General features: G+C 45.9%; 2 protein-coding genes across 16 annotated transcripts in view; both read right to left on the bottom strand.

Annotated features, from left to right (window-relative positions):
• Positions 1–26781, bottom strand: part of LOC118395167 (activated CDC42 kinase 1-like) — a 178421-nt gene that overhangs the window by 70702 nt on the left and 80938 nt on the right. For 3 of the 9 annotated variants that reach the window (XM_052463247.1, XM_052463245.1, XM_052463246.1), the window contains 4 exons: positions 23726–23903; positions 16845–16915; positions 5681–5890; positions 387–539 (listed from right to left, as the gene is read on the bottom strand). In XM_052463247.1, coding sequence (XP_052319207.1) covers positions 387–539; positions 5681–5890; positions 16845–16915; positions 23726–23888 — 597 coding nt within the window. In that variant the 5' untranslated portion in view covers positions 23889–23903. Of the gene's footprint in view, positions 1–386; positions 540–5680; positions 5891–16844; positions 16916–17059; positions 17303–23725; positions 23904–26781 lie in introns of those variants that run through there. The other 6 variants (XM_052463253.1, XM_052463252.1, XM_052463250.1 and 3 more) reach the window with 6 other exon arrangements.
• Positions 2645–5472, bottom strand: LOC127907562 (uncharacterized protein DDB_G0287625-like). 7 transcript variants are annotated; one of them, XM_052463257.1, is made up of 4 exons: positions 4732–5472; positions 4084–4623; positions 3976–4029; positions 2650–3918 (listed from the first exon to the last, which is right to left on the bottom strand). In XM_052463257.1, the coding sequence occupies exons 1-4, from the start codon at positions 4965–4967 to the stop codon at positions 3426–3428; spliced, it is 1323 nt and encodes a 440-aa protein (XP_052319217.1). In that variant the 5' UTR covers positions 4968–5472; the 3' UTR covers positions 2650–3425. The 7 variants fall into 7 exon arrangements, 5 of the variants coding, with proteins under 5 accessions (XP_052319217.1, XP_052319219.1, XP_052319218.1 ...); XM_052463255.1 differs by having other exon boundaries at positions 2655–3918; positions 4678–5472; XR_008064860.1 differs by lacking the exon at positions 4084–4623 and having other exon boundaries at positions 2645–3918; positions 4678–5472.

Raw genomic sequence — 26781 nt, 5'->3', positions numbered from 1 at the left:
CAGTGTGTGTATGTGTTTATGTGTGTGCAGTGTGTGTATGTGTTTATGTGTGTGTTTATGATAGTCTGGTATGTGTGTCCAGTGTGTGTATGTGTTTATGTGTGTGCAGTGTGTGTATGTGTTTATGTGTGTCCAGTGTGTGTATGTGTTTATGTGTGTCCAGTGTGTCCGGTGTGCGTGTGTGTGCATGTATGTACCACAGGAGGTTGGTGGCACCTTAATTGGGGAGGATGGGCTCGTTGTAATGGCTGGAGCTGAATAGGTAGAATGGTATCAAATACATCAAACAAATGGTTTCCATGTCATTCCATTCGCGCCGTTCCAGCCATTATTATGAGCCGTCCTCCCCTCAGCAGCCTCCTGTGCCATGATGTGTGTGTCCGTACCATCTTCATGGGGCGTGTGAGCACCACCCCGTACAGCCTGATGAGGTTCTGGTGATCCAGGGAGTGCATGGCGTTCACCTCGCAGATGAAGTCGTCCAGAGCGTCCGGCTGACTCAGAACGTCTGTCTTTAAACACTTTACTGCTACCTCCAACTGGAGAAGAGAAGGGGGTAGGCGGGGTTAGCGTAATGCTAAATCCATGGTGAAAATGATTGATGATTAGCTAGCAAATGTTTACTTTGAGTGACTACAGTTGTGCTTACTAACAGTGTGGTGGCCTTGGAACAATCTAAAACAAGGAGACAATAGAACACCAGGGGTGTATTCATCCAACCGGTAGCTTCTGTTAGCTTCCGTTTGGTTCTGTTAGCTTCCGTTTGGTTCCTAGTGAACACACCCCAGATTGGTTCTGTTTGGTTCCTTGTGAGTACACCCAAGATTGGTTCTATTTGGTTCCAAGTGAATACACCCAAGATTGGTTCTGTTTGGTTCCTTCTGAGTACACCCAATATTGGTTCTGTTTGGTTCCTTATGAGTACACACAAGATTGGTTCTGTTTGGTTCCTTAGGAGTACACCCCAGATTGGTTCTGTTTGGTTCCTAGGAGTACACCACAGATTGGTTCTGTTTGGTTCCTAGGGAGTACACCCCAGATTGGTGCTGTTTGGTTCCTAGGGAATACACCCGGATAAAGCACTAAATAAACTTCAGTTAGTGCTAAATACGGCTGCTAGAATCCTGACTAAAACCAAAAAATGTGATCATATTACTCCAGTGCTAGCCTCCCTACACTGTCTTCCTGTTAAGGCATGGGCTGATTTCAAGGTTTTACTGCTAACCTAGAAAGCATTACATGGGCTTGCTCCTACCTATCTTTCCGATATGGTCCTGCCGTACATACCTACACGTACACTACGGTCACAAGATGCAGGCCTCCTAATTGTCCAGCAAACAGCTGGAGGCAGGGCTTTCTCCTATAGAGCTCAATTTTTATGGAATGGTCTGCCTACCCATGTGAGAGACGCAGACTCTGTCTCAACCTTTAAGTCTTTACTGAAGACTCATCTCTTCAGTGGGTCATATGATTGAGTGTAGTCTGGCCCAGGAGTGTGAAGGTGAACGGAAAGGCTCTGGAGCAACGAACCGCCCTTGCTGTCTCTGCCTGGCTGGTTCCCCTCTCTCCACTGGGATTCTCTGGCTTATTCGTGCTCTTCCATGCCGTCCCTAGGAGGGGTGCGTCACTTGAGTGGGTTGAGTCACTGACGTGATCTTCCTGTCTGGGTTGGAGCACCCCTTGGGTTATGCTGTGGTGGAGATCTTTGTGGGCTATACTCGGCCTTGTCTCAGGATGTTAAGTTGGTGGTTGAAGATATCCCTCTAGTGGTGTGGGGGCTGTGCTTTGGCAAAGTGGGTGGGGTTATATCCTGCCTGTTTGGCCCTGTCCAGAGGTATCATCGAATGGGGCCACAGTGTCTCCTGACCCCTCCTGTCTCAGCCTCCAGTATTTATGCTGCAGTAGTTTATGTGTCGGGGTGCTAGGGTCAGTCTGTTATATCTGGAGTATATCTCTCTAATTCTCGCTTTCTCTCTCTCAGAGGACCTAAGCCCTAGGACCATGCCTCAGGACTACCTGGCATGATGACTCCTTGCTGTCTCCAGTCCACCTGTGCTGCTGCTCCAGTTTCAACTGTTCTGCTATGGAACCCTGACCTGTTCACCGGACGTGCTACCTGTCCCAGACCTGCTGTTTTCAGATCTCTAGAGACAGCAGGAGCGGTAGAGATACTCTTAATGGTCGGCTATGAAAAGCCAACTGACATTTACTCCTGAGGTGTTTGCACCCTCGACAACTACTGTGATTATTATTTTTGACCATGCTGGTCATTTATGAACATTTGAACATCTTGGCCATGTTCTGTTATAATCTCCACCCGGTACAGCCAGAAGAGGACTGGCCACCCCTCATAGCCTGGTTCCTCTCTAGGTTTCTTTCTAGGTTTTGGCCTTTCTAGGGAGCTTTCCCTAGCCACCGTGCTTCTACACCTGAATTGCTTGCTGTTTGGGGATTTAGGCTGGGTTTCTGTACAGCACTTTGAGATATCAGCTGATGGAAGAAGGGCTATATAAATATATTTGATTTTGATTTGATGATTGAGCTTCCTGAACAACTGAACTAGATGTTTTGTGCTCAGCCACTGGACTAGATATTCTGTGGCCCTCAAACTCAACTCTGGACATTGAAGACAGTTCCACAGTGTTTTTTTTCATTATTCCCCTCTATTCAGGGACTGATTTAGACCTGAGACGACACCAGATAGGAGCAGAAAACCAGCAGGCTCCAGACCTCGTAGGGCCAGGATGGGCAACTCCAGACCTCGTAGGGCCAGGATGGGCAACTCCAGACCTCGTAGGGCCAGGATGGGCAACTCCAGACCTCGTAGGGCCAGGATGGGCAACTCCAGACCTCGTAGGGCCAGGATGGGCAACTCCAGACCTCGTAGGGCCAGGATGGGCAACTCCAGACCTCGTAGGGCCAGGATGGTCAACTCCAGTCCAGAGTGGTGTCACACTTTCCCCCTTTCCCTAGTGAACACAGGCGATTAAACTAATTGCATTCTAAACTGAAGATCATCATTAGTTGATTATTAGAGTGAGGTGTGTTAGCTGGGGCTGAGGCGGAGGCTGGGGTCTGAGGACTGAGTTACCCATCCGTGTCATAGGGTAATACTTGAACAGCCCTGTTTTATGGGCTCTGTAAACCTTGTGTCACATGTTCTGTAAACTATTCCTTTGTTCTGTTGGGACTCTGCACCTGGCTTTACTGGTCCCATCTGGCCATGTTGGGGTCACTGTGTGTGTGTACTGTGTCTTTGTGTGTGTGTGTGTGTGTGGTCACTCGGTCACTTCTGGAGAGTGTTTGGACAAGATTTTCTCTTTCTCCATCACTTCCTCGAGGTCAAGTCTGTAGGGGCTAGTGGTCAAGGGTTCGACCAAAACAGATGTTGGAGAGAGAGTGTTTTTGGTCATTTTCCCATGTTGTCATGGTTTGAACTTTGAAGCCACTGATACTGTTCCCCAGGTGATCACGAGGAACTCCCTCCTCCTCCATCTGTTCCTCGTTCTATTCTGACACCTTACGGTGAAACTATACCTCCTCCTCCTCCCTCTGTTCCTCTTTCTATTCTGACACCTTACTGTGAAACTATACCTCCTCCTCCCTCTGTTCCTCTTTCTATTCTGACACTTTACTGTGAAACTATACCTCCTCCTCCCTCTGTTCCTCTTTCTATTCTGACACTTTACTGTGAAACTATACCTCCTCCTCCCTCTGTTCCTCTTTCTATTCTGACACTTTACTGTGAAACTATACCTCCTCCTCCCTCTGTTCCTCTTTCTATTCTGACACTTTACTGTGAAACTATACCTCCTCCTCCCTCTGTTCCTCTTTCTATTCTGACACTTTACTGTGAAACTATACCTCCTCCTCCCTCTGTTCCTCTTTCTATTCTGACACTTTACTGTGAAACTATACCTCCTCCTCCTCCCTCTGTTCCTCTTTCTATTCTGACACCTTACTGTGAAACTATACCTCCTCCTCCCTCTGTTCCTCTTTCTATTCTGACACTTTACTGTGAAACTATACCTCCTCCTCCCTCTGTTCCTCGTTCTATTCTGACACCTTACTCTGAAACTATACCTCCTCCTCCCTCTGTTCCTCTTTCTATTCTGACACTTTACTGTGAAACTATACCTCCTCCTCCCTCTGTTCCTCTTTCTATTCTGACACTTTACTGTGAAACTATACCTCCTCCTCCCTCTGTTCCTCTTTCTATTCTGACACTTTACTGTGAAACTATACCTCCTCCTCCCTCTGTTCCTCTTTCTATTCTGACACTTTACTGTGAAACTATACCTCCTCCTCCCTCTGTTCCTCTTTCTATTCTGACACTTTACTGTGAAACTATACCTCCTCCTCCCTCTGTTCCTCTTTCTATTCTGACACTTTACTGTGAAACTATACCTCCTCCTCCCTCTGTTCCTCTTTCTATTCTGACACTTTACTGTGAAACTATACCTCCTCCTCCCTCTGTTCCTCTTTCTATTCTGACACTTTACTGTGAAACTATACCTCCTCCTCCCTCTGTTCCTCTTTCTATTCTGACACTTTACTGTGAAACTATACCTCCTCCTCCCTCTGTTCCTCTTTCTATTCTGACACTTTACTGTGAAACTATACCTCCTCCTCCCTCTGTTCCTCTTTCTATTCTGACACTTTACTGTGAGACTATACCTCCTCCTCCCTCTGTTCCTCTTTCTATTCTGACACTTTACTGTGAAACTATACCTCCTCCTCCCTCTGTTCCTCTTTCTATTCTGACACTTTACTGTGAAACTATACCTCCTCCTCCCTCTGTTCCTCTTTCTATTCTGACACTTTACTGTGAAACTATACCTCCTCCTCCCTCTGTTCCTCTTTCTATTCTGACACTTTACTGTGAAACTATACCTCCTCCTCCCTCTGTTCCTCTTTCTATTCTGACACTTTACTGTGAAACTATACCTCAAACGTTCCATAAGCATGTGTGAAACAACTGAAGCGTAAAAATAAGTGCTGCCTGTGCGGCCGGAGAAACACCTCTCATTGATTGATTGATTTATTTAACCTTCCTTTAACCAGGAAGGGCTCATTGAGATTAAAATCTCTTTTTCAAGAGCGCCCTGGCCAAGATAGGCAGCACCAAGTTATTACAAAAAAAATACAGACAGACAACATGAAGAACTACAATCCATTGAATTCACAAGAGTATAAAACAGCAAATTAAAAACATTGACAGGTCAGAGAATCTGCCTCAAAATCCTTCATCAGTGATTTAAAAACAGCAATCGGGACAAGTTCTTCCAGTTTAAAAGTATTTTGTAAGGTGTTCCAAGACGATGGCGCAGAGTACAAAGAAGCCCTTTTACCAATTAGGCCTACAGTGGCTCTGTTTCACTCGCGGTCCAAAAACACGGGTATTCTCTCTTCCCTGTTGACGAGTATTGATTATATGAATTAGATGTGTTGTCTAGATGGGACCCTGTTTTCTAGACGGGAACCTATAGGGGGTTAGATTTAGACCAAACCCCCCATACACAGACAGAACCCATCCCGCCACACCCGCACCCCCATACACAGACAGAACCCATCCCGCCACACTCACACGCCCCCTCCCCACCCCCATACACAGACAGAACCCATCCCGCCACACCCACCACACAGACCCCATACACAGACAGAACCCACCCCCTCTCACCACTTTCCCAGCGGGCATGAACCACTCGCCCCTTTTGACCACGCCGAAGGAGCCTTCGCCCAGCTTCTGGAAGAGGACCAGATCCTTCTCACTGATCAGACAGCTGAGTGTCTGCTGCTGGGGGGGCGGCGTAGGGGACAGCTTGCGGAAGGAGGAGGTGGGGGCCGCCTGCTGGAAGTCCCCAGCGTCCGGCCGCTTCCCGCTGAACACCTGGAGAAAGACGAGAGAAGAGAGACGTCGTTAATAGAAGATGAATGAAAAGACCAAACTCTTACTACATTATGTAAATGAGTCTTTGGGTGCTGTAGTGCAGGAGGTATCTGACCTGTATGAAATAGACAAACAGTACTTAGCTGTGAGAATATAATGTTCACCATTAAGATATATACAGTGGGGAGAACAAGTATTTGATACACTGCCGATTTTGCAGGTTTTCCTACTTACAAAGCATGAGGTCTGTAATTTTTATCATAGGTACACTTCAACTGTGAGAGACGGAATCTAAAACAAAAATCCAGAAAATCACATTGTATGATTTTTAAGTAATTCATTTGCATTTTATTACATGACATAAGTAGTTGATACATCAGAAAAGCAGAACTTAATATTTGGTACAGAAACCTTTGTTTGCAATTACAGAGATCATACGTTTCCTGTAGTTCTTGACCAGGTTTGCACACACTGCAGCAGGGATTTTGGCCCACCCATACAGACCTTCTCCAGATCCTTCAGGTTTCGGGGCTGTCGCTGGGCAATACGGACTTTCAGCTCCCTCCAAAGATTTTCTATTGGGTTCAGGTCTGGAGACTGGCTAGGCCACTCCAGGACCTTGAGATGCTTCTTACGGAGTCACTCCTTAGTTGCCATGGCTGTGTGTTTTGGGTCATTGTCATGCTGGAAGACCCAGCCACAACCCATCTTCAATGCTCTTACTGAGGGTAGGAGGTTGTTTGCCAAGTTCTCGAGATACATGGCCCCATCCATCCTCCCCTCAATACGGTGCAGTCGTTCTGTCCCCTTTGCAGAAAAGCATCCCCAAAGAATGATGTTTCCGCCTCCATGCTTCATGGTTGAGATGGTGTTCTTGGTGTTGTACTCATCCTTCTTCTTCCTCCAAACACACCGAGTGGAGTTTAGACCAAAAAGCTCTATTTTTGTTTCATCAGACCACATGACCTTCTCCCATTCCTCCTCTGGATCATCCAGATGGTCATTGGCAAACTTCAGACGGGCCTGGACATGCGCTGGCTTTAGCAGGGGGGACCTTGCGTGCGCTGCAGGATTTTAATCCATGACGGCATAGTGTGTTACTAATGGTTGTCTTTGAGACTGTGGTCCCAGCTCTCTTCAGGTCATTGACCAGGTCCTGCCATGTAGTTCTGGGCTGATCCCTCACCTTCCTCATGATCATTGATGCCCCACGAGGTGAGATCTTGCATGGAGCCCCAGACCAAGGTTGATTGACCGTCATCTTGAACTTCTTCCATTTTCTAATAATTGCGCCAACAGTTGTTGCCTTCTCACCAAGCTGCTTGCCTATTGTCCTGTAGCCCATCCCCAGCCTTGTGCAGGTCTACAATTTTATCCCTGATGTCCTTACACAGCTCTCTGGTCTTGGCCATTGTGGAGAGGTTGGAGTCTGTTTGATTGAGTGTGTGGACAGGTGTCTTTTATACAGGTACCGAGTTCAAACAGATGCAGTTAATACAGGTAATGAGTGGAGAACAGAGGGGCTTCTTAAAGAAAAACGAACAGGTCTGTGAGAGCCGGAATTCTTACTGGTTGGTAGGTGATCAAAGACTTATGTCATGCAATAATATGCAAATTAACTACTTAAAATACAATGTGATTTTCTGTTTTTTTGTTTTAGATACCGTCTTTCAGAATTGAAGTGTACCTATGATACAAATTACAGACCTCTACATGCTTTGTAAGTAGGAAAACCTGCAAAGTCGGCAGTGTATCAAATACTTGTTCTCCCCACTGTATACACTCAGCGGCCAGTTTATGAAGTACATCACCCCATTCACGCAAATGGTTTGCTCCTACAGACAGTGAGTCACGTGGCCATGGATTGCTATATAAATCAGGCAGACAGGCATCAAGGCATTCAGTTACTGTTTCAACTGAACGTTACAATGGGCGGAAAGAGTGACCTAAGTGACTGAGTGTGGTAGGATCGTCAGGGACCAGGGGCGCCGGTTCCAGTAGCTCAGAAACAGACATCCTCCTGGGATTTTCACGTACAACAGTGTCTAGGGTTTACAGAGAATGGTGCAACAAACAAAAAAACATCCAGTCAGCGGCAGTCCTGTGGTTGATGAGAGGTGGAAGGAGAACAGCAAGAATCGTGCAACCTAACAGGCGGGCCACAAACAGGCAAATAACGGCGCAGGACAACAGTGGTGTCCAGAACGGCATCTAGGAATGCACAACTCATCGGTCCTTGTCACGGATTGGATATTGCAGCAGACAACCACACCGGGTTCCACTCTAATCAGCTAAAAACAAGAAGAAGATGCTCAAGCGGGTATGCCATCACCGACACTGGATAATTGAGGAGTGGAAAAACAATGGCTGGTCCGAAAAATCCCAGTTCCTGTTGCCTCATCCTGACGGCAGAGTCAGGATTTGGTGTAAGCAGCATTAGTCCATGGCTCCATCCTGCCTGGTGTCAACAGTACAGGATGGTGGCAGTGGTGTTTTTTTTTATTTTACCTTTATTTAACCAGGCAAGTCAGTTAAGAACAAATTCTTATTTTCAATGACGGCGTAGGAACAGTGGGTTAACTGCCTTGTTCAGGGGCAGAACAACAGATTTGTACCTTGTCAGCTCGGGGTTTTGAACTTGCAGCCTTCTGGTTACTAATCCAACACTCTAACCACTAGGCTACCCTGCCACCCCAGGGCAGGGTGTAATGGTGTGGGGAATGTTTTCCTAGCAAATGTTAGGTCCCTTGATACCAACCGAGCAACGTTTCAATGCCACACCTTATAGAATCCATGCCCTGAAGAATTCAGGCTGTTCTGGAGGCAAAGGGGGCTCTGACCTAGTACTAGATAGGTGGACCTAATACACCTATGACTTTGACCAACCTATTGTATGACTTTGACCTTAGTTGTACATTCAAAATAGCAGTACTGTTGGTTGTCTGTGTGAAAGCAGGTTATATGTCTCTGCAGTGTGGTGTGTATCACTGTCCCTGTTCTTCAGTCTGTGGTGTGGTGTGTATCAATGTCCCTGTTCTTCAGTCTGTGGTGTGTATCAATGAGTCTGATCTTCAGTCTGTGGTGTGTATCAATGTGTCTGATCTTCAGTCTGTGGTGTGGTGTGTATCACTGTCCCTGATCTTCAGTCTGTGGTGTGTATCAATGTCCCTGTTCTTCAGTCTGTGGTGTGGTGTGTATCAATGTCCCTGTTCTTCAGTCTGTGGTGTGGTGTGTATCAATGTCCCTGTTCTTCAGTCTGTGGTGTGTATCAATGAGTCTGATCTTCAGTCTGTGGTGTGTATCAATGAGTCTGATCTTCAGTCTGTGGTGTGTATCAATGAGTCTGTTCTTCAGTCTGTGGTGTGGTGTGTATCAATGAGTCTGTTCTTCAGTCTGTGGTGTGTATCAATGAGTCTGTTCTTCAGTCTGTGGTGTGGTGTGTATCAATGAGTCTGATCTTCAGTCTGTGGTGTGTATCAATGAGTCTGTTCTTCAGTCTGTGGTGTGGTGTGTATCAATGAGTCTGTTCTTCAGTCTGTGGTGTGTATCAATGAGTCTGTTCTTCAGTCTGTGGTGTGGTGTGTATCAATGAGTCTGTTCTTCAGTCTGTGGTGTGTATCAATGAGTCTGATCTTCAGTCTGTGGTGTGTATCAATGAGTCTGTTCTTCAGTCTGTGGTGTGGTGTGTATCAATGAGTCTGTTCTTCAGTCTGTGGTGTGGTGTGTATCAATGAGTCTGATCTTCAGTCTGTGGTGTGTATCAATGAGTCTGTTCTTCAGTCTGTGGTGTGTATCAATGAGTCTGATCTTCAGTCTGTGGTGTGTATCAATGAGTCTGTTCTTCAGTCTGTGGTGTGTATCAATGAGTCTGTTCTTCAGTCTGTGGTGTGTATCAATGAGTCTGATCTTCAGTCTGTGGTGTGTATCAATGAGTCTGTTCTTCAGTCTGTGGTGTGTATCAATGAGTCTGATCTTCAGTCTGTGGTGTGTATCAATGGGTCTGATCTTCAGTCTGTGGTGTGTATCAATGAGTCTGATCTTCATTCTGTGGTGTGTATCAATGAGTCTGTTCTTCAGTCTGTGGTGTGTATCAATGAGTCTGATCTTCAGTCTGTGGTGTGTATCAATGAGTCTGTTCTTCATTCTGTGGTGTGTATCAATGAGTCTGATCTTCAGTCTGTGGTGTGTATCAATGAGTCTGATCTTCAGTCTGTGGTGTGGTGTGTATCAATGAGTCTGTTCTTCAGTCTGTGGTGTGTATCAATGAGTCTGATCTTCAGTCTGTGGTGTGTATCAATGAGTCTGTTCTTCAGTCTGTGGTGTGGTGTGTATCAATGAGTCTGTTCTTCAGTCTGTGGTGTGGTGTGTATCAATGAGTCTGATCTTCAGTCTGTGGTGTGTATCAATGAGTCTGTTCTTCAGTCTGTGGTGTGGTGTGTATCAATGAGTCTGTTCTTCAGTCTGTGGTGTGTATCAATGAGTCTGATCTTCAGTCTGTGGTGTGTATCAATGAGTCTGTTCTTCAGTCTGTGGTGTGGTGTGTATCAATGAGTCTGTTCTTCAGTCTGTGGTATGGTGTGTATCAATGAGTCTGTTCTTCAGTCTGTGGTGTGTATCAATGAGTCTGTTCTTCAGTCTGTGGTGTGGTGTGTATCAATGAGTCTGTTCTTCAGTCTGTGGTATGGTGTGTATCAATGAGTCTGTTCTTCAGTCTGTGGTATGGTGTGTATCAATGAGTCTGTTCTTCAGTCTGTGGTGTGTATCAATGAGTCTGTTCTTCAGTCTGTGGTGTGGTGTGTATCAATGAGTCTGTTCTTCAGTCTGTGGTGTGGTGTGTATCAATGAGTCTGTTCTTCAGTCTGTGGTATGGTGTGTATCAATGAGTCTGTTCTTCAGTCTGTGGTGTGTATCAATGAGTCTGTTCTTCAGTCTGTGGTGTGGTGTGTATCAATGAGTCTGATCTTCAGTCTGTGGTGTGGTGTGTATCAATGAGTCTGTTCTTCAGTCTGTGGTGTGTATCAATGAGTCTGTTCTTCAGTCTGTGGTGTGGTGTGTATCAATGAGTCTGTTCTTCAGTCTGTGGTGTGTATCAATGAGTCTGATCTTCAGTCTGTGGTGTGGTGTGTATCAATGAGTCTGATCTTCAGTCTGTGGTGTGTATCAATGAGTCTGTTCTTCAGTCTGTGGTGTGGTGTGTATCAATGAGTCTGATCTTCAGTCTGTGGTGTGGTGTGTATCAATGAGTCTGTTCTTCAGTCTGTGGTGTGAATCAATGAGTCTGTTCTTCAGTCTGTGGTGTGGTGTGTATCAATGAGTCTGTTCTTCAGTCTGTGGTGTGTATCAATGAGTCTGATCTTCAGTCTGTGGTGTGGTGTGTACCAATGAGTCTGATCTTCAGTCTGTGGTGTGTATCAATGAGTCTGTTCTTCAGTCTGTGGTGTGTATCAATGAGTCTGTTCTTCAGTCTGTGGTGTGGTGTGTATCAATGAGTCTGATCTTCAGTCTGTGGTGTGTATCAATGAGTCTGTTCTTCAGTCTGTGGTGTGTATCAATGAGTCTGTTCTTCAGTCTGTGGTGTGTATCAATGAGTCTGATCTTCAGTCTGTGGTGTGTATCAATGAGTCTGTTCTTCAGTCTGTGGTGTGGTGTGTATCAATGAGTCTGTTCTTCAGTCTGTGGTATGGTGTGTATCAATGAGTCTGTTCTTCAGTCTGTGGTGTGTATCAATGAGTCTGTTCTTCAGTCTGTGGTGTGGTGTGTATCAATGAGTCTGTTCTTCAGTCTGTGGTATGGTGTGTATCAATGAGTCTGTTCTTCAGTCTGTGGTGTGGTGTGTATCAATGAGTCTGTTCTTCAGTCTGTGGTGTGTATCAATGAGTCTGATCTTCAGTCTGTGGTGTGGTGTGTATCAATGAGTCTGATCTTCAGTCTGTGGTGTGTATCAATGAGTCTGTTCTTCAGTCTGTGGTGTGGTGTGTATCAATGAGTCTGATCTTCAGTCTGTGGTGTGGTGTGTATCAATGAGTCTGTTCTTCAGTCTGTGGTGTGTATCAATGAGTCTGTTCTTCAGTCTGTGGTGTGGTGTGTATCAATGAGTCTGTTCTTCAGTCTGTGGTGTGTATCAATGAGTCTGATCTTCAGTCTGTGGTATGGTGTGTATCAATGAGTCTGTTCTTCAGTCTGTGGTGTGTATCAATGAGTCTGTTCTTCAGTCTGTGGTGTGTATCAATGAGTCTGATCTTCAGTCTGTGGTGTGGTGTGTACCAATGAGTCTGATCTTCAGTCTGTGGTGTGTATCAATGAGTCTGTTCTTCAGTCTGTGGTGTGTATCAATGAGTCTGTTCTTCAGTCTGTGGTGTGGTGTGTATCAATGAGTCTGATCTTCAGTCTGTGGTGTGTATCAATGAGTCTGTTCTTCAGTCTGTGGTGTGGTGTGTATCAATGAGTCTGATCTTCAGTCTGTGGTGTGTATCAATGAGTCTGTTCTTCAGTCTGTGGTGTGTATCAATGAGTCTGTTCTTCAGTCTGTGGTGTGGTGTGTATCAATGAGTCTGATCTTCAGTCTGTGGTGTGTATCAATGAGTCTGTTCTTCAGTCTGTGGTGTGGTGTGTATCAATGAGTCTGTTCTTCAGTCTGTGGTATGGTGTGTATCAATGAGTCTGTTCTTCAGTCTGTGGTGTGTATCAATGAGTCTGTTCTTCAGTCTGTGGTGTGTATCAATGAGTCAGTTCTTCATTCTGTGGTGTGGTGTGTATCAATGAGTCTGTTCTTCAGTCTGTGGTGTGTATTAATGAGTCTGATCTTCAGTCTGTGTTGTGTATCAATGAGTCTGTTCTTCAGTCTGTGGTATGGTGTGTATCAATGAGTCTGTTCTTCAGTCTGTGGTGTGTATCAATGAGTCTGTTCTTCAGTCTGTGGTATGGTGTGTATCAATGAGTCTGTTCTTCAGTCTGTGGTGTGTATCAATGAGTCTGATCTTCAGTCTGTGGTGTGGTGTGTATCAATGAGTCTGTTCTTCAGTCTGTGGTGTGGTGTGTATCAATGAGTCTGTTCTTCAGTCTGTGGTGTGTATCACTGTCCCTGTTCTTCAGTCTGTGGTGTGTATCAATGAGTCTGTTCTTCAGTCTGTGGTGTGTATCACTGTCCCTGTTCTTCAGTCTGTGGTGTGTATCAATGAGTCTGATCTTCAGTCTGTGGTGTGGTGTGTATCAATGAGTCTGTTCTTCAGTCTGTGGTGTGGTGTGTATCAATGAGTCTGTTCTTCAGTCTGTGGTGTGTATCACTGTCCCTGTTCTTCAGTCTGTGGTGTGTATCACTGTCCCTGTTCTTCAGTCTGTGGTGTGTATCAATGAGTCTGATCTTCAGTCTGTGGTGTGTATCAATGAGTCTGTGGTGTGGTGTGTATCAATGAGTCTGATCTTCAGTCTGTTCTTCAGTCTGTGGTGGTGTGTATCAATGAGTCTGTTCTTCAGTCTGTGGTGTGTATCAATGAGTCTGTTCTTCAGTCTGTGGTGTGGTGTGTATCAATGAGTCTGATCTTCAGTCTGTGGTGTGTATCAATGAGTCTGTTCTTCAGTCTGTGGTGTGTATCAATGAGTGTATCTTGAGTCTGTTCTTCAGTCTGTTCTTCAGGTGTGGTGTGTATCAATGAGTCTGTTCTTCAGTCTGTGGTGTGTATCAATGAGTCTGTTCTTCAGTCTGTGGTGTGGTGTGTATCAATGAGTCTGATCTTCAGTCTGTGGTGTGGTGTGTATCAATGAGTCTGTTCTTCAGTCTGTGGTGTGTATCAATGAGTCTGTTCTTCAGTCTGTGGTGTGGTGTGTATCAATGAGTCTGTTCTTCAGTCTGTGGTGTGTATCAATGAGTCTGTTCTTCAGTCTGTGGTGTGTATCAATGAGTCTGTTCTTCAGTCTGTGGTGTGGTGTGTATCAATGAGTCTGTTCTTCAGTCTGTGGTGTGGTGTGTATCAATGAGTCTGTTCTTCAGTCTGTGGTGTGAATCAATGAGTCTGTTCTTCAGTCTGTGGTGTGGTGTGTATCAATGAGTCTGTTCTTCAGTCTGTGGTGTGTATCAATGAGTCTGATCTTCAGTCTGTGGTGTGGTGTGTATCAATGAGTCTGATCTTCAGTCTGTGGTGTGTATCAATGAGTCTGTTCTTCAGTCTGTGGTGTGTATCAATGAGTCTGTTCTTCAGTCTGTGGTGTGGTGTGTATCAATGAGTCTGATCTTCAGTCTGTGGTGTGTATCAATGAGTCTGTTCTTCAGTCTGTGGTGTGGTGTGTATCAATGAGTCTGTTCTTCAGTCTGTGGTGTGGTGTGTATCAATGAGTCTGATCTTCAGTCTGTGGTGTGTATCAATGAGTCTGTTCTTCAGTCTGTGGTGTGTATCAATGAGTCTGTTCTTCAGTCTGTGGTGTGTATCAATGAGTCTGATCTTCAGTCTGTGGTGTGGTGTGTATCAATGAGTCTGTTCTTCAGTCTGTGGTGTGGTGTGTATCAATGAGTCTGTTCTTCAGTCTGTGGTATGGTGTGTATCAATGAGTCTGTTCTTCAGTCTGTGGTGTGTATCAATGAGTCTGTTCTTCAGTCTGTGGTGTGGTGTGTATCAATGAGTCTGTTCTTCAGTCTGTGGTATGGTGTGTATCAATGAGTCTGTTCTTCAGTCTGTGGTATGGTGTGTATCAATGAGTCTGTTCTTCAGTCTGTGGTGTGTATCAATGGGTCTGTTCTTCAGTCTGTGGTGTGGTGTGTATCAATGAGTCTGTTCTTCAGTCTGTGGTGTGGTGTGTATCAATGAGTCTGTTCTTCAGTCTGTGGTATGGTGTGTATCAATGAGTCTGTTCTTCAGTCTGTGGTGTGTATCAATGAGTCTGTTCTTCAGTCTGTGGTGTGGTGTGTATCAATGAGTCTGATCTTCAGTCTGTGGTGTGGTGTGTATCAATGAGTCTGTTCTTCAGTCTGTGGTGTGTATCAATGAGTCTGTTCTTCAGTCTGTGGTGTGGTGTGTATCAATGAGTCTGTTCTTCAGTCTGTGGTGTGTATCAATGAGTCTGATCTTCAGTCTGTGGTGTGGTGTGTATCAATGAGTCTGATCTTCAGTCTGTGGTGTGTATCAATGAGTCTGATCTTCAGTCTGTGTTCTTCAGTGTGGTGTGTATCAATGAGTCTGATCTTCAGTCTGTGGTGTGGTGTGTATCAATGAGTCTGTTCTTCAGTCTGTGGTGTGTATCAATGAGTCTGTTCTTCAGTCTGTGGTGTGGTGTGTATCAATGAGTCTGTTCTTCAGTCTGTGGTGTGTATCAATGAGTCTGATCTTCAGTCTGTGGTGTGGTGTGTATCAATGAGTCTGATCTTCAGTCTGTGGTGTGTATCAATGAGTCTGTTCTTCAGTCTGTGGTGTGTATCAATGAGTCTGTTCTTCAGTCTGTGGTGTGGTGTGTATCAATGAGTCTGATCTTCAGTCTGTGGTGTGTATCAATGAGTCTGTTCTTCAGTCTGTGGTGTGGTGTGTATCAATGAGTCTGATCTTCAGTCTGTGGTGTGTATCAATGAGTCTGTTCTTCAGTCTGTGGTGTGTATCAATGAGTCTGTTCTTCAGTCTGTGGTGTGGTGTGTATCAATGAGTCTGATCTTCAGTCTGTGGTGTGTATCAATGAGTCTGTTCTTCAGTCTGTGGTGTGGTGTGTATCAATGAGTCTGTTCTTCAGTCTGTGGTATGGTGTGTATCAATGAGTCTGTTCTTCAGTCTGTGGTGTGTATCAATGAGTCTGTTCTTCAGTCTGTGGTGTGGTGTGTATCAATGAGTCTGATCTTCAGTCTGTGGTATGGTGTGTATCAATGAGTCTGTTCTTCAGTCTGTGGTGTGTATCAATGAGTCAGTTCTTCATTCTGTGGTGTGGTGTGTATCAATGAGTCTGTTCTTCAGTCTGTGGTGTGTATTAATGAGTCTGATCTTCAGTCTGTGTTGTGTATCAATGAGTCTGTTCTTCAGTCTGTGGTATGGTGTGTATCAATGAGTCTGTTCTTCAGTCTGTGGTGTGTATCAATGAGTCTGTTCTTTAGTCTGTGGTATGGTGTGTATCAATGAGTCTGTTCTTCAGTCTGTGGTGTGTATCAATGAGTCTGATCTTCAGTCTGTGGTGTGGTGTGTATCAATGAGTCTGTTCTTCAGTCTGTGGTGTGGTGTGTATCAATGAGTCTGTTCTTCAGTCTGTGGTGTGTATCACTGTCCCTGTTCTTCAGTCTGTGGTGTGTATCAATGAGTCTGTTCTTCAGTCTGTGGTGTGTATCACTGTCCCTGTTCTTCAGTCTGTGGTGTGTATCAATGAGTCTGATCTTCAGTCTGTGGTGTGGTGTGTATCAATGAGTCTGTTCTTCAGTCTGTGGTGTGGTGTGTATCAATGAGTCTGTTCTTCAGTCTGTGGTGTGTATCACTGTCCCTGTTCTTCAGTCTGTGGTGTGTATCACTGTCCCTGTTCTTCAGTCTGTGGTGTGTATCAATGAGTCTGATCTTCAGTCTGTGGTGTGTATCAATGAGTCTGATCTTCAGTCTGTGGTGTGTATCAATGGGTCTGGTCTTCAGTCTGTGGTGTGTATCAATGGGTCTGTGTAGGTCTCTGTATTGAGTCTGAGTTGGTAATAAAGGTATGGGAGGTTCATTAAACAATGAAGACGGTAGACCATCACACAACCATGAACTGTACACCTAACTGTCTGGGGAATTTTGGAATAATTTTGTCCATTCCACTTTAAGATAAAAATCTACATTTCTGCCACATTTTTTTTTTTTGGGGGGGGTCCTGTGCAGTTGTAATTCAAACAAATACACGGGTTAACACCAAATGTTTTATTTTAGAGTTTTTTAAAGTTATTTTAGAAGAGATAGTGAATCATGCAACGGTTCCAATACATCAGTATGCATGGTACGGATATGTGTGAGTTTGTGTACTGTACCTTGCTCATCCAGGACTTGCGCTTGGACATGGCTTTCCTCCTCTTGACCGCCTCCCACAGCCGTCTCTGCCCTGCAGCGACACCAGCGAGAGACAGAGAGAAGAAAGGGGGAGACAGACACAAAGAGAGCACACGAGAGGGAGAGAATGTCACTGACTATGCAGACCAAGAATGAGAAACCCTAAGGCATGTGATAAGTCATCTGATTCAACTACCAAGGTCCTGGCAACTCCTCCGATTCAACTACCAAGGTCCTGGCAACTCCTCCGATTCAACTACCAAGGTCCTGGCAACTCCTCCGATTCAACTACCAAGGTCCTGGCAACTCCTCCGATTCAACTACCAAGGTCCTGGCAACTCCTCCGATTCAACTACCAAGGTCCTGGCAACTCCTCCGATTCAGCTACCAAGGTCCTGGCAACTCCTCCGATTCAACTACCAAGGTCCTGGCAACTCCTCCGATTCAGCGAATCAAGGACCTGGCAACTCCTCCGATTCAACTACCAAGGTCCTGTCAACTCATCCAATTCAGCTAACCAAGGGTAGCCCTCTGGGAGGAGAGTAGGGCACCGCTGCCCACCAGTAGTGTAGCCCTCTGGGAGGAGAGTAGGGCACCGCTGCCCACCAGTAGTGTAGCCCTGTGGGAGGAGAGTTGGGCACAGCTGCCCACCAGTAGGGTAGCCCTGTGGGAGGAGAGTTGGGCACAGCTGCCCACCAGTAGGGCACCGCTGCCCACCAGTAGTGTAGCCCTGTGGGAGGAGAGTAGGGCACAGCTGCCCACCAGTAGGGTAGCCCTGTGGGAGGAGAGTTGGGCACAGCTTCCCACCAGTAGGGTAGCCCTGTGGGAGGAGAGTTGGGCACAGCTTCCCACCAGTAGTGTAGCCCTGTGGGAGGAGAGTAGGGCACAGCTGCCCACCAGTAGGGTAGCCCTGTGGGAGGAGAGTTGGGCACAGCTTCCCACCAGTAGGGTAGCCCTGTGGGAGGAGAGTTGGGCACAGCTGCCCACCAGTAGGGCACCGCTGCCCACCAGTAGGGCACCGCTGCCCACCAGTAGGGTAGCCCTGTGGGAGGAGAGTAGGGCACAGCTGCCCACCAGTAGGGTAGCCCTGTGGGAGGAGAGTTGGGCACAGCTGCCCACCAGTAGGGCACAGCTGCCCACCAGTAGGGTAGCCCTGTGGGAGGAGAGTTGGGCACAGCTGCCCACCAGTAGGGCACCACTGCCCACCAGTAGGGCACCGCTGCCCACCAGTAGGGCACCGCTGCCCACCAGTAGGGTAGCCCTGTGGGAGGAGAGTAGGGCACAGCTGCCCACCAGTAGGGTAGCCCTGTGGGAGGAGAGTTGGGCACAGCTGCCCACCAGTAGGGCACCGCTGCCCACCAGTAGGGCACAGCTGCCCACCAGTAGGGCACCACTGCCCACCAGTAGGGCACAGCTGCCCACCAGTAGGGCACAGCTGCCCACCAGTAGGGCACAGCTGCCCACCAGTAGGGCACCACTGCCCACCAGTAGGGCACAGCTGCCCACCAGTAAGGCACAGCTGCCCACCAGTAGGGCACCACTGCCCACCAGTAGGGGACAGCTGCCCACCAGTAGAGCACCGCTGCCCACCAGTAGGGCACAGCTGCCCACCAGAAGAGGACAGCTGCCCACCAGTAGGGTAGCCCTCTGGGAGGAGAGTTGGTGGACTTGAAACATCAGAAATGTACATTTACACATTTGATTCATTTAGCTTCATTCATTTACACGTATCCAGAGTGACTTACAGTTAGTGTATTCTTCTTAAAGGGATACTTTGGGATTTTAGCAATGATGCAATTTATCTACTTCCCCAGAGTCAGATGAACTTGTGGATAAAATGTGTATGTCTTGGTGTCCAGTATGAAGGAAGTTAGAGGTAGTTTTGCGAGCCAATGCTAACTAGCATTAGCACAATGACTAGAAGTGCTAGCAGATACCCATAGACTTCCATTCATTGCGCTAATGCTAGTTAGCTATTGCGCTAACGCTAGTTAGCAACTTCCTTCAGACGGTGCACAGAGATATAAAAATGGTATCCACAAGTTTATCTGACTCTGGGGAAGTAGAAAAAATCCCAAAGTTGATCTTTTTAGATATCTAGGTGGGACAACCACATATCTCAGTCATAGCTAGGTGGGACAACCACATCTCTCAGTCATAGTGAGGTGGGACAACCACATCTCTCAGTCATAGTGAGGTGAGACAACCACATCTCTCAGTCATAGTGAGGTGAGACAACCACATCTCTCAGTCATAGTGAGGTGAGACAACCACATCTCTCAGTCATAGTGAGGTGAGACAACCACATCTCTCAGTCATAGTGAGGTGGGACAACCACATCTCTCAGTCATAGTGAGGTGGGACAACCACATCTCAGTCATAGTGAGGTGAGACAACCACATCTCTCAGTCATAGTGAGGTGGGACAACCACATCTCTCAGTCATAGTGAGGTGAGACAACCACATCTCTCAGTCATAGTGAGGTGGGACAACCACATCTCTCAGTCATAGTGAGGTGAGACAACCACATCTCTCAGTCATAGTGAGGTGAGACAACCACATCTCTCAGTCATAGTGAGGTGGGACAACCACATCTCTCAGTCATAGTGAGGTGGGACAACCACATCTCTCAGTCATAGTGAGGTGAGACAACCACATCTCTCAGTCATAGTGAGGTGAGACAACCACATCTCTCAGTCATAGCTAGGTGGGACAACCACATCTCTCAGTCATAGTGAGGTGAGACAACCACATCTCTCAGTCATAGTGAGGTGGGACAACCACATCTCTCAGTCATAGTGAGGTGAGACAACCACATCTCTCAGTCATAGTGAGGTGAGACAACCACATCTCTCAGTCATAGTGAGGTGAGACAACCACATCTCTCAGTCATAGTGAGGTGAGACAACCACATCTCTCAGTCATAGTGAGGTGGGACAACCACATCTCTCAATCATAGTGAGGTGATACAACCACATCTCTCAGTCATAGTGAGGTGGGACAACCACATCTCTCAGTCATAGTGAGGTGGGACAACCACATCTCTGTCATAGCGAGGTGGGACAACCACATCTCTCAGTCATGGTGAGTAAAATGTTCCAAAATAAAGTTAGCTGCTAGTAGTTTCACAAGAAATAAAGAAAAAAGGAGTGTGCTTGAGGAAGAGGAGAAAGAGAGAGAAAGGAGAGAGAGGAGAGAGAGTGAGTGGGAAAGGGACAGAGGAGTTGAGAGGGGGGCTTAAGAGCGTGAAAAATGGGAGAGAAAATAAGAGCTATAGCAGCTAGTTTCTTTTTTTCTCTCCCACTAATGTGCATAAGGTCGCACGCCTGTCAGACTGGTTTAGGGTGCCCGTATACTAGGTTCAGGTTTGCTCCTAGCAGAATTCAGCAATTTTTATGTTTGTCCCTCTTCAGATGCTGTAGCAACCACACAGCCAGTATAAACTTCCTCAAAACAGTCTGAATTCATCTAAGATAAATGAAAAAGTTTGTAATGAATTGACTTTCTTCCTAGTCACACAATTTTACTAAGGTGTTTGGTGCAGTATTTCTTGAGTAAAAAATGTTTTGCATGAAAACTAGTCATGTCTCGTTGAATAACAACAAACACTTCATTGAAGAATCCTGTTGACCAATTACCAACGAAGGGGCGGAGACTTTGGCTACCGACCTTCGACTTGCCTCAAGAAAACATTTGGTGTGTGAGAACAGCCCCCCCCCCAAAAAAAGTACTGCCCAGCCCCCCAAAAAAACCTGCTGAACACCCAAATGAACAAAAACAGTTAAAAACATGAGGGTATAATATATGCGAAAACTGTTTCAACTAGGAAGCATGCGGCAGGCTTTAGGGCAGAGGTATTCAAAGAAGGGGTCGCGGCAGAACTGCAGAGGGGTCACCTCAAAACATTTTATACAAATGTTTTTGAGAAAGATAATTTGAAAAATAAAATGTTATTGAGTAAATGTATTTATTGGTTTATTTTCATTTTGATAAGAGATGAAAATGCAATGAATTGAAGATTATTTCTTGACTTAAAAAGTCAACATTTACCGATTTTAAGGTTGTGTTGGTGTTGGGTCACGAGAAATACTTCTGGTCACCAGAAATTCTGCTAGAAAAAAATGGGGTTCCCGCTAAAAAAGTTTGAATACCACTGCTTTACATGCTGACCAGACCATATGGGACCTGCTTGGAGAAATTACAGTACGCATTTCCATTATTACTCCCACTCTGTCCGGTTCTCTCTCCATCTCTGTCTCTCGCTAGCTCTCCGTTTCGCTCTCTCTCTCATCTCTCCATCTCTGTCTCTCGCTAGCTCTCCGTTTCTCTCTCTCTCTCTCTCTCTCTCTCTCTCTCTCTCCATCTCTGTCTCTCGCTAGCTCTCCGTTTCTCTCTCTCTCTCTCTCCATCTCTGTCTCTCGCTAGCTCTCCGTTTCTCTCTCTCTCAGTCTCCCTCCATCTCTATCTCCATCTCTCTCTCTCTAAGTCTCTCTCTCTCTCTCTCTCCATCTTTCCCTTTCCCTCCTTCACTCTCCCTCCACAAGAAAGGAGGGAGGACAGTGAAGTGTGAAAAGAAAAAAGAGGAGAGTAATTTAGCTTTATCAGGGGGCTTTGTCTTCAGATTGACTAGTTATGGTACGTAGAATGTATGCACACATGACTGTAAGTCGCTTTGGATAAAAGCGTCTGCTAAATGGCATATATTATTATTATTATATTATTATTACTCTGTACAGGACTTCAAACCAACTTTTTCAGTTGGCACCAGCCCATGATTTGGTGCAACAACAAAAAACGTCTGCAGCGTTACACAATAGAATACATTTACCTACTGAGATGTTATTCAATAAATAAGTTGTTAAATCTAATGTTAAATTTAACATGTCCAATCAGCAATGCATGATTACAAATATTTAGATATAAAGCAACCTAATTGACAATTTTGTTAGATTTTACTGTCAAAACTGGGCATCAGAATCATTATTTCTTGTTCATTAGAGCCACATTTTCCTTCATCTTTATGAGCATTTATATTATATACATGCTTAATTAAATAGGTGCTAATTGTTTAACCTTTATTTAACTAGGCAAGTCAGTTAAGAACAAATTCTTATTTACAATGACAGCCTACTGGGGGAACAGTGGGGTTAACTGCCTTGTTCAGGGGCAGAACGACAGATTGTTTGACCTTGTCAGCTCAGGGATTTGATCCAGCAACCTTTGGGTTACTGGCCCAACGCTCTAAACACTAGGCTACCTGCCGCCCCAATTCATCACCTAAAGAAGTGGAAACTCTAAATACATTAGCTAGATCGCTAACTCTAAACACTAGGCTACCTGCCGCCCCAATTCATCACCTAAAGAAGTGGAAACTCTAAATACATTAGCTAGATCGCTAACTCTAAACACTAGGCTACCTGCCGCCCCAATTCATCACCTAAAGAAGTGAAAACTCTAAATACATTAGCTAGATCGCTAAATCTAAACGCTAGGCTACCTGCCGCCCCAATTCATCACCTACAGAAGTGAAAACTCTAAATACATTAGCTAGATCGCTAACTCTAAACACTAGGCTACCTGCCGCCCCAATTCATCACCTACAGAAGTGGAAACTCTAAATACATTAGCTAGATCGCTAACTCTAAACACTAGGCTACCTGCCGCCCCAATTCATCACCTACAGAAGTGGAAACTCTAAATACATTAGCTAGATCGCTAACTCTAAACACTAGGCTACCTGCCGCCCCAATTCATCACCTACAGAAGTGGAAACTCTAAATACATTAGCTAGATCGCTAACTCTAAACACTAGGCTACCTGCCGCCCCAATTCATCACCTACAGAAGTGGAAACTCTAAATACATTAGCTAGATCGCTAACTCTAAACACTAGGCTACCTGCCGCCCCAATTCATCACCTACAGAAGTGGAAACTCTAAATACATTAGCTAGATCGCTAACTCTAAACACTAGGCTACCTGCCGCCCCAATTCATCACCTAAAGAAGTGGAAACTCTAAATACATTAGCTAGATCGCTAAGTCTAAATACATTAGCTAGATCGCTAACTCTAAATTGATTAGCTAGATCGCTAAGTCTAAATACATTAGCTAGATCGCTAACTCTAAACAAAGGGGGAAAGGGGAGACACCTAGTCAGTTGTACAGCTGAATGACTTCAACTGAAATGTCTCTTCCGCATTTAACACAACCCCTCTGAATCAGAGAGGTGCGGGGGGGCTGCCTTAATCAACATCCACAGCACCCGGGGAACAGTGGGTTAACTGCCTTGTTCAGGGGCAGAACGACAGATATTTACCTTGTCAGCTCGGGGATTCAATTCAATCCAGCAACCTTTCAGTTACTGGCCCAATGCTCTAACCACTCAAATATAACACCTAGCCATGTACTAAACTAACAGTAAAAGTAATGTCCCCTCCCCCCAAAAAAATGTTTTGCAATGAGGCCAAGTGCACTCGTGATGGCCATTGTGCAATTTTGGGCGTTCTGTATTTCAAAGCCATATCAGATATCTTGATTATAAAACAGCGTGCTTTGAGCTCAATAACGATCGTTGAGAAATAAGAGGGGCACAGGAGGGAGAGAGAGCCTCATTACAGCAGCCGGCCCCAGAAAAACAGGCTGACACTTTTACTACAGGAATCATGAGGATAATGCACTTTACTGTAACAAATGCATGGTTTTATCCGGTCCCCAAAAATCGGATGTTTTAATTGAGGTGACCAGGTAGAATGTGCAGCTCACCAATGCGACCAATGAAAAATGTAACTTGCACAGCCAAAAGTCAAAAGATTTGCAAAATGCTCCCCCCACCCCCAACACCATCCCCACTATAACAACTCACCGGGCCGCCCCATGCCGATCTTCTCCAGGTCCTCGTTTTTGACGTAGTCGAAGTGGGAGATGAGCGTCACGTTAAGGTCGTCACGGATACGCAAAAGGTACTGCTGCAGCTGCACCTCCATCAGCAGCTCCAGGAGCCATTCTGTGCCCTCCTCAGACTGCATGCTACTGCCCAGCTTCTGAATAACACATACAAAAAGGAGAAACTGGGCTTAAATATTGAAGAACAGAAGACTGCACAACGTCTTCACAGACATAGCAAATTACCACACCCTTTCCTCCCCCGAGAATACACTGGCACCGTCATAGATCAGTAAGTAGACATCCGTAGCCAGACAGACATCCGTAGCCAGACAGACATCCGTAGCCAGACAGACATCCGTAGCCGGACAGACATCCACAGCCAGACAGATATCCGTATCCAGAAAGACATCCGTAGCCAGACAGATATCCGTAGCCAGACACATATCCGTAGCCAGACAGATATCCGTAGCCAGACAGACATCCGTAGCCGGACAGACATCCGTAGCCAGACAGACATCTGTAGCCAGACAGATATCCGTAGCCAGACAGATATCCGTAGCCAGACAGATATCCGTAGCCAGACAGACAGACATCCGTAGCCAAACAGACAGACATCCACAGCCAGACAGATATCCGTATCCAGACAGATATCCGTAGCCAGACAGACATCCGTAGCCAGACAGACATCCGTAGCCAGACAGACATCTGTAGCCAGACAGATATCCGTAGCCAGACAGATATCCGTAGCCAGACAGATATCCGTAGCCAGACAGACAGACATCCGTAGCCAAACAGACAGACATCCGTAGCCAGACAGATATCCGTAGACAGACAGACATCCGTGGCCAGACAGACATCCGTAGACAGATATACATCCGTAGACAGACAGACATCCGTAGCCAGACAGACATCCGTAGACAGACAGACATCCGTAGCCAGACAGATATCCGTAGCCAGACAGACATCCATAGCTAGACAGACAGACATCCGTAGCCAGACAGACAGACATCCATAGCCAGACAGACATCCATAGACAGACAGACATCCGTAGCCAGACAGATATCCGTAGCCAGACAGACATCCAGCCAGACAGACAGACATCCGTAGCCAGACAGACATCCGTAGACAGACAGACATCCGTAGCCAGACAGACATCCATAGCCAGACAGACAGACATCCGTAGCCAGACAGACATCCGTAGCCAGACAGACAGACATCCGTAGCCAGACAGACATCCATAGACAGACAGACATCCGTAGCCAGACAGACATCCGTAGACAGACAGACATCCGTAGCCAGACAGACATCCGTAGACAGACAGACATCCGTAGCCAGACAGATATCCGTAGCCAGACAGACATCCATAGCCAGACAGACAGACATCCGTAGCCAGACAGACAGACATCCATAGCCAGACAGACATCCATAGACAGACAGACATCCGTAGCCAGACAGATATCCGTAGCCAGACAGACATCCAGCCAGACAGACAGACATCCGTAGCCAGACAGATATCCGTAGCCAGACAGACATCCATAGCCAGACAGACAGACATCCGTAGCCAGACAGACATCCGTAGACAGACAGACATCCGTAGCCAGACAGATATCCGTAGCCAGACAGACATCCATAGCCAGACAGACAGACATCCGTAGCCAGACAGACATCCGTATCCAGACAGACATCCGTAGCCAGACAGACATCCGTAGCCAGACAGACATCCGTAGCCAGACAGACATCCGTATCCAGACAGACATCCGTAGCCAGACAGACATCCGTAGCCAGACAGACATCCGTATCCAGACAGACATCCGTAGCCAGACAGACATCCGTAGCCAGACAGATATCCGTAGCCAAACAGACAGACATCCGTATCCAGACAGACATCCGTAGCCAGACACAGGTGAAGACAGTATTAAGCACATTTGGTATCCAGATGATACACAGACAATCTATTCAAACAGACAATCTATTCAAACAGACAATCTATTCAAAAAGACAATCTATTCAAATAGACAATCTATTCAAACAGACAATCTATTCAAACAGACAATCTATTCAAACAGACAATCTATTCAAACAGACAATCTATTCAAGCAGACAATCTATTCAAACAATGTTTCCAGACCTTTTTCCTCATTCTCAACCATACCCTGTGTAGAGGGCAGTGTGAAGTGCTGTATGGTCTTGTTTGATAGCTTAGCCTATACGTCAAACAACTATCATCAGGACACAGACTTCTTTTGACTTCTGTCAAACATGTGCGGCTGCCCTCTTCTCTATTGGATTTGGAGTGCTGCTTTCAATTATCCAACTATCTAGTTCCGAGAGAGAAAGAGACAGAGCCTCTGAAAGAGAGACAATATAGATAGAAAGAGAGAGAGTGGAAGACGCTTAACTAATACTTCCGATTTGAGAGAGAGAGACAGGAAGACGCTTGACAAGTACTTCAGATGTCTGTGTGTGTGTACCTGCACACATGTACACACAGAGATCTTTATGACCAAGTCCAAAAACCTTTCACTGACTAGCAAGATAGACCCATAGTCTATAACTCAAATTATATGATATGACATGAGAAGAGATTACTTCTATTTTGCTTAAAATATTACACAACTTCAGATTCAAATTGAGTTACTGTATACTACTACCAAATGGTAACGCCAGATGTTTGTATCCTGATTCGAATCCACCACAAGCACATTAATCTAGGTCACAATGCAGTAATATTCCTGTCTCAATATTCCTGAGTAGCACTTCGTAATCCTTCAGCTCGCAGTGGTCTGGCACCTGGGTTTGGTCCACTTCTAGAACCCCTGAGTAGAACTGGGCTTGGTCCACTTCTAGAACCCCTGAGTAGAACTGGGCTTGGTCCACTTCTAGAACCCCTGAGTAGAACTGGGCTTGGTCCACTTCTAGAACCCCTGAGTAGAACTGGGCTTGGTCCACTTCTAGAACCCCTGAGTAGAACGCAGTGGGCTCAACTGACTCACCCATGCTCAGTCTAAAGGTTATGGGTCTCATTTCAGGGGA

Source organism: Oncorhynchus keta, chromosome 15, assembly GCF_023373465.1.
Source record: "Oncorhynchus keta strain PuntledgeMale-10-30-2019 chromosome 15, Oket_V2, whole genome shotgun sequence".
Classification (NCBI taxonomy): Eukaryota; Metazoa; Chordata; class Actinopteri; order Salmoniformes; family Salmonidae; genus Oncorhynchus; species Oncorhynchus keta.
Note: the sequence above shows the minus strand (reverse complement) of the source record. Positions and strands in the feature narration are given on the sequence as shown.

Excerpts from the sequence above, each read along its gene's own strand:
- LOC127907562 (XM_052463255.1), bottom strand. The coding sequence starts at position 4,967 with ATGCTTATGGAACGTTTGAGGTATAGTTTCACAGTAAAGTGTCAGAAT. Across the intron at positions 4,030-4,083 it reads AGGAACAGAGGGAGGAGGAG|GTATAGTTTCACAGTAAAGT; the intron begins GTATAGTTTCAG and ends AGGGAGGAGGAG. Across the intron at positions 3,919-3,975 it reads AGGAACAGAGGGAGGAGGAG|GTATAGTTTCACAGTAAAGT; the intron begins GTATAGTTTCAC and ends GAGGAGGAGGAG.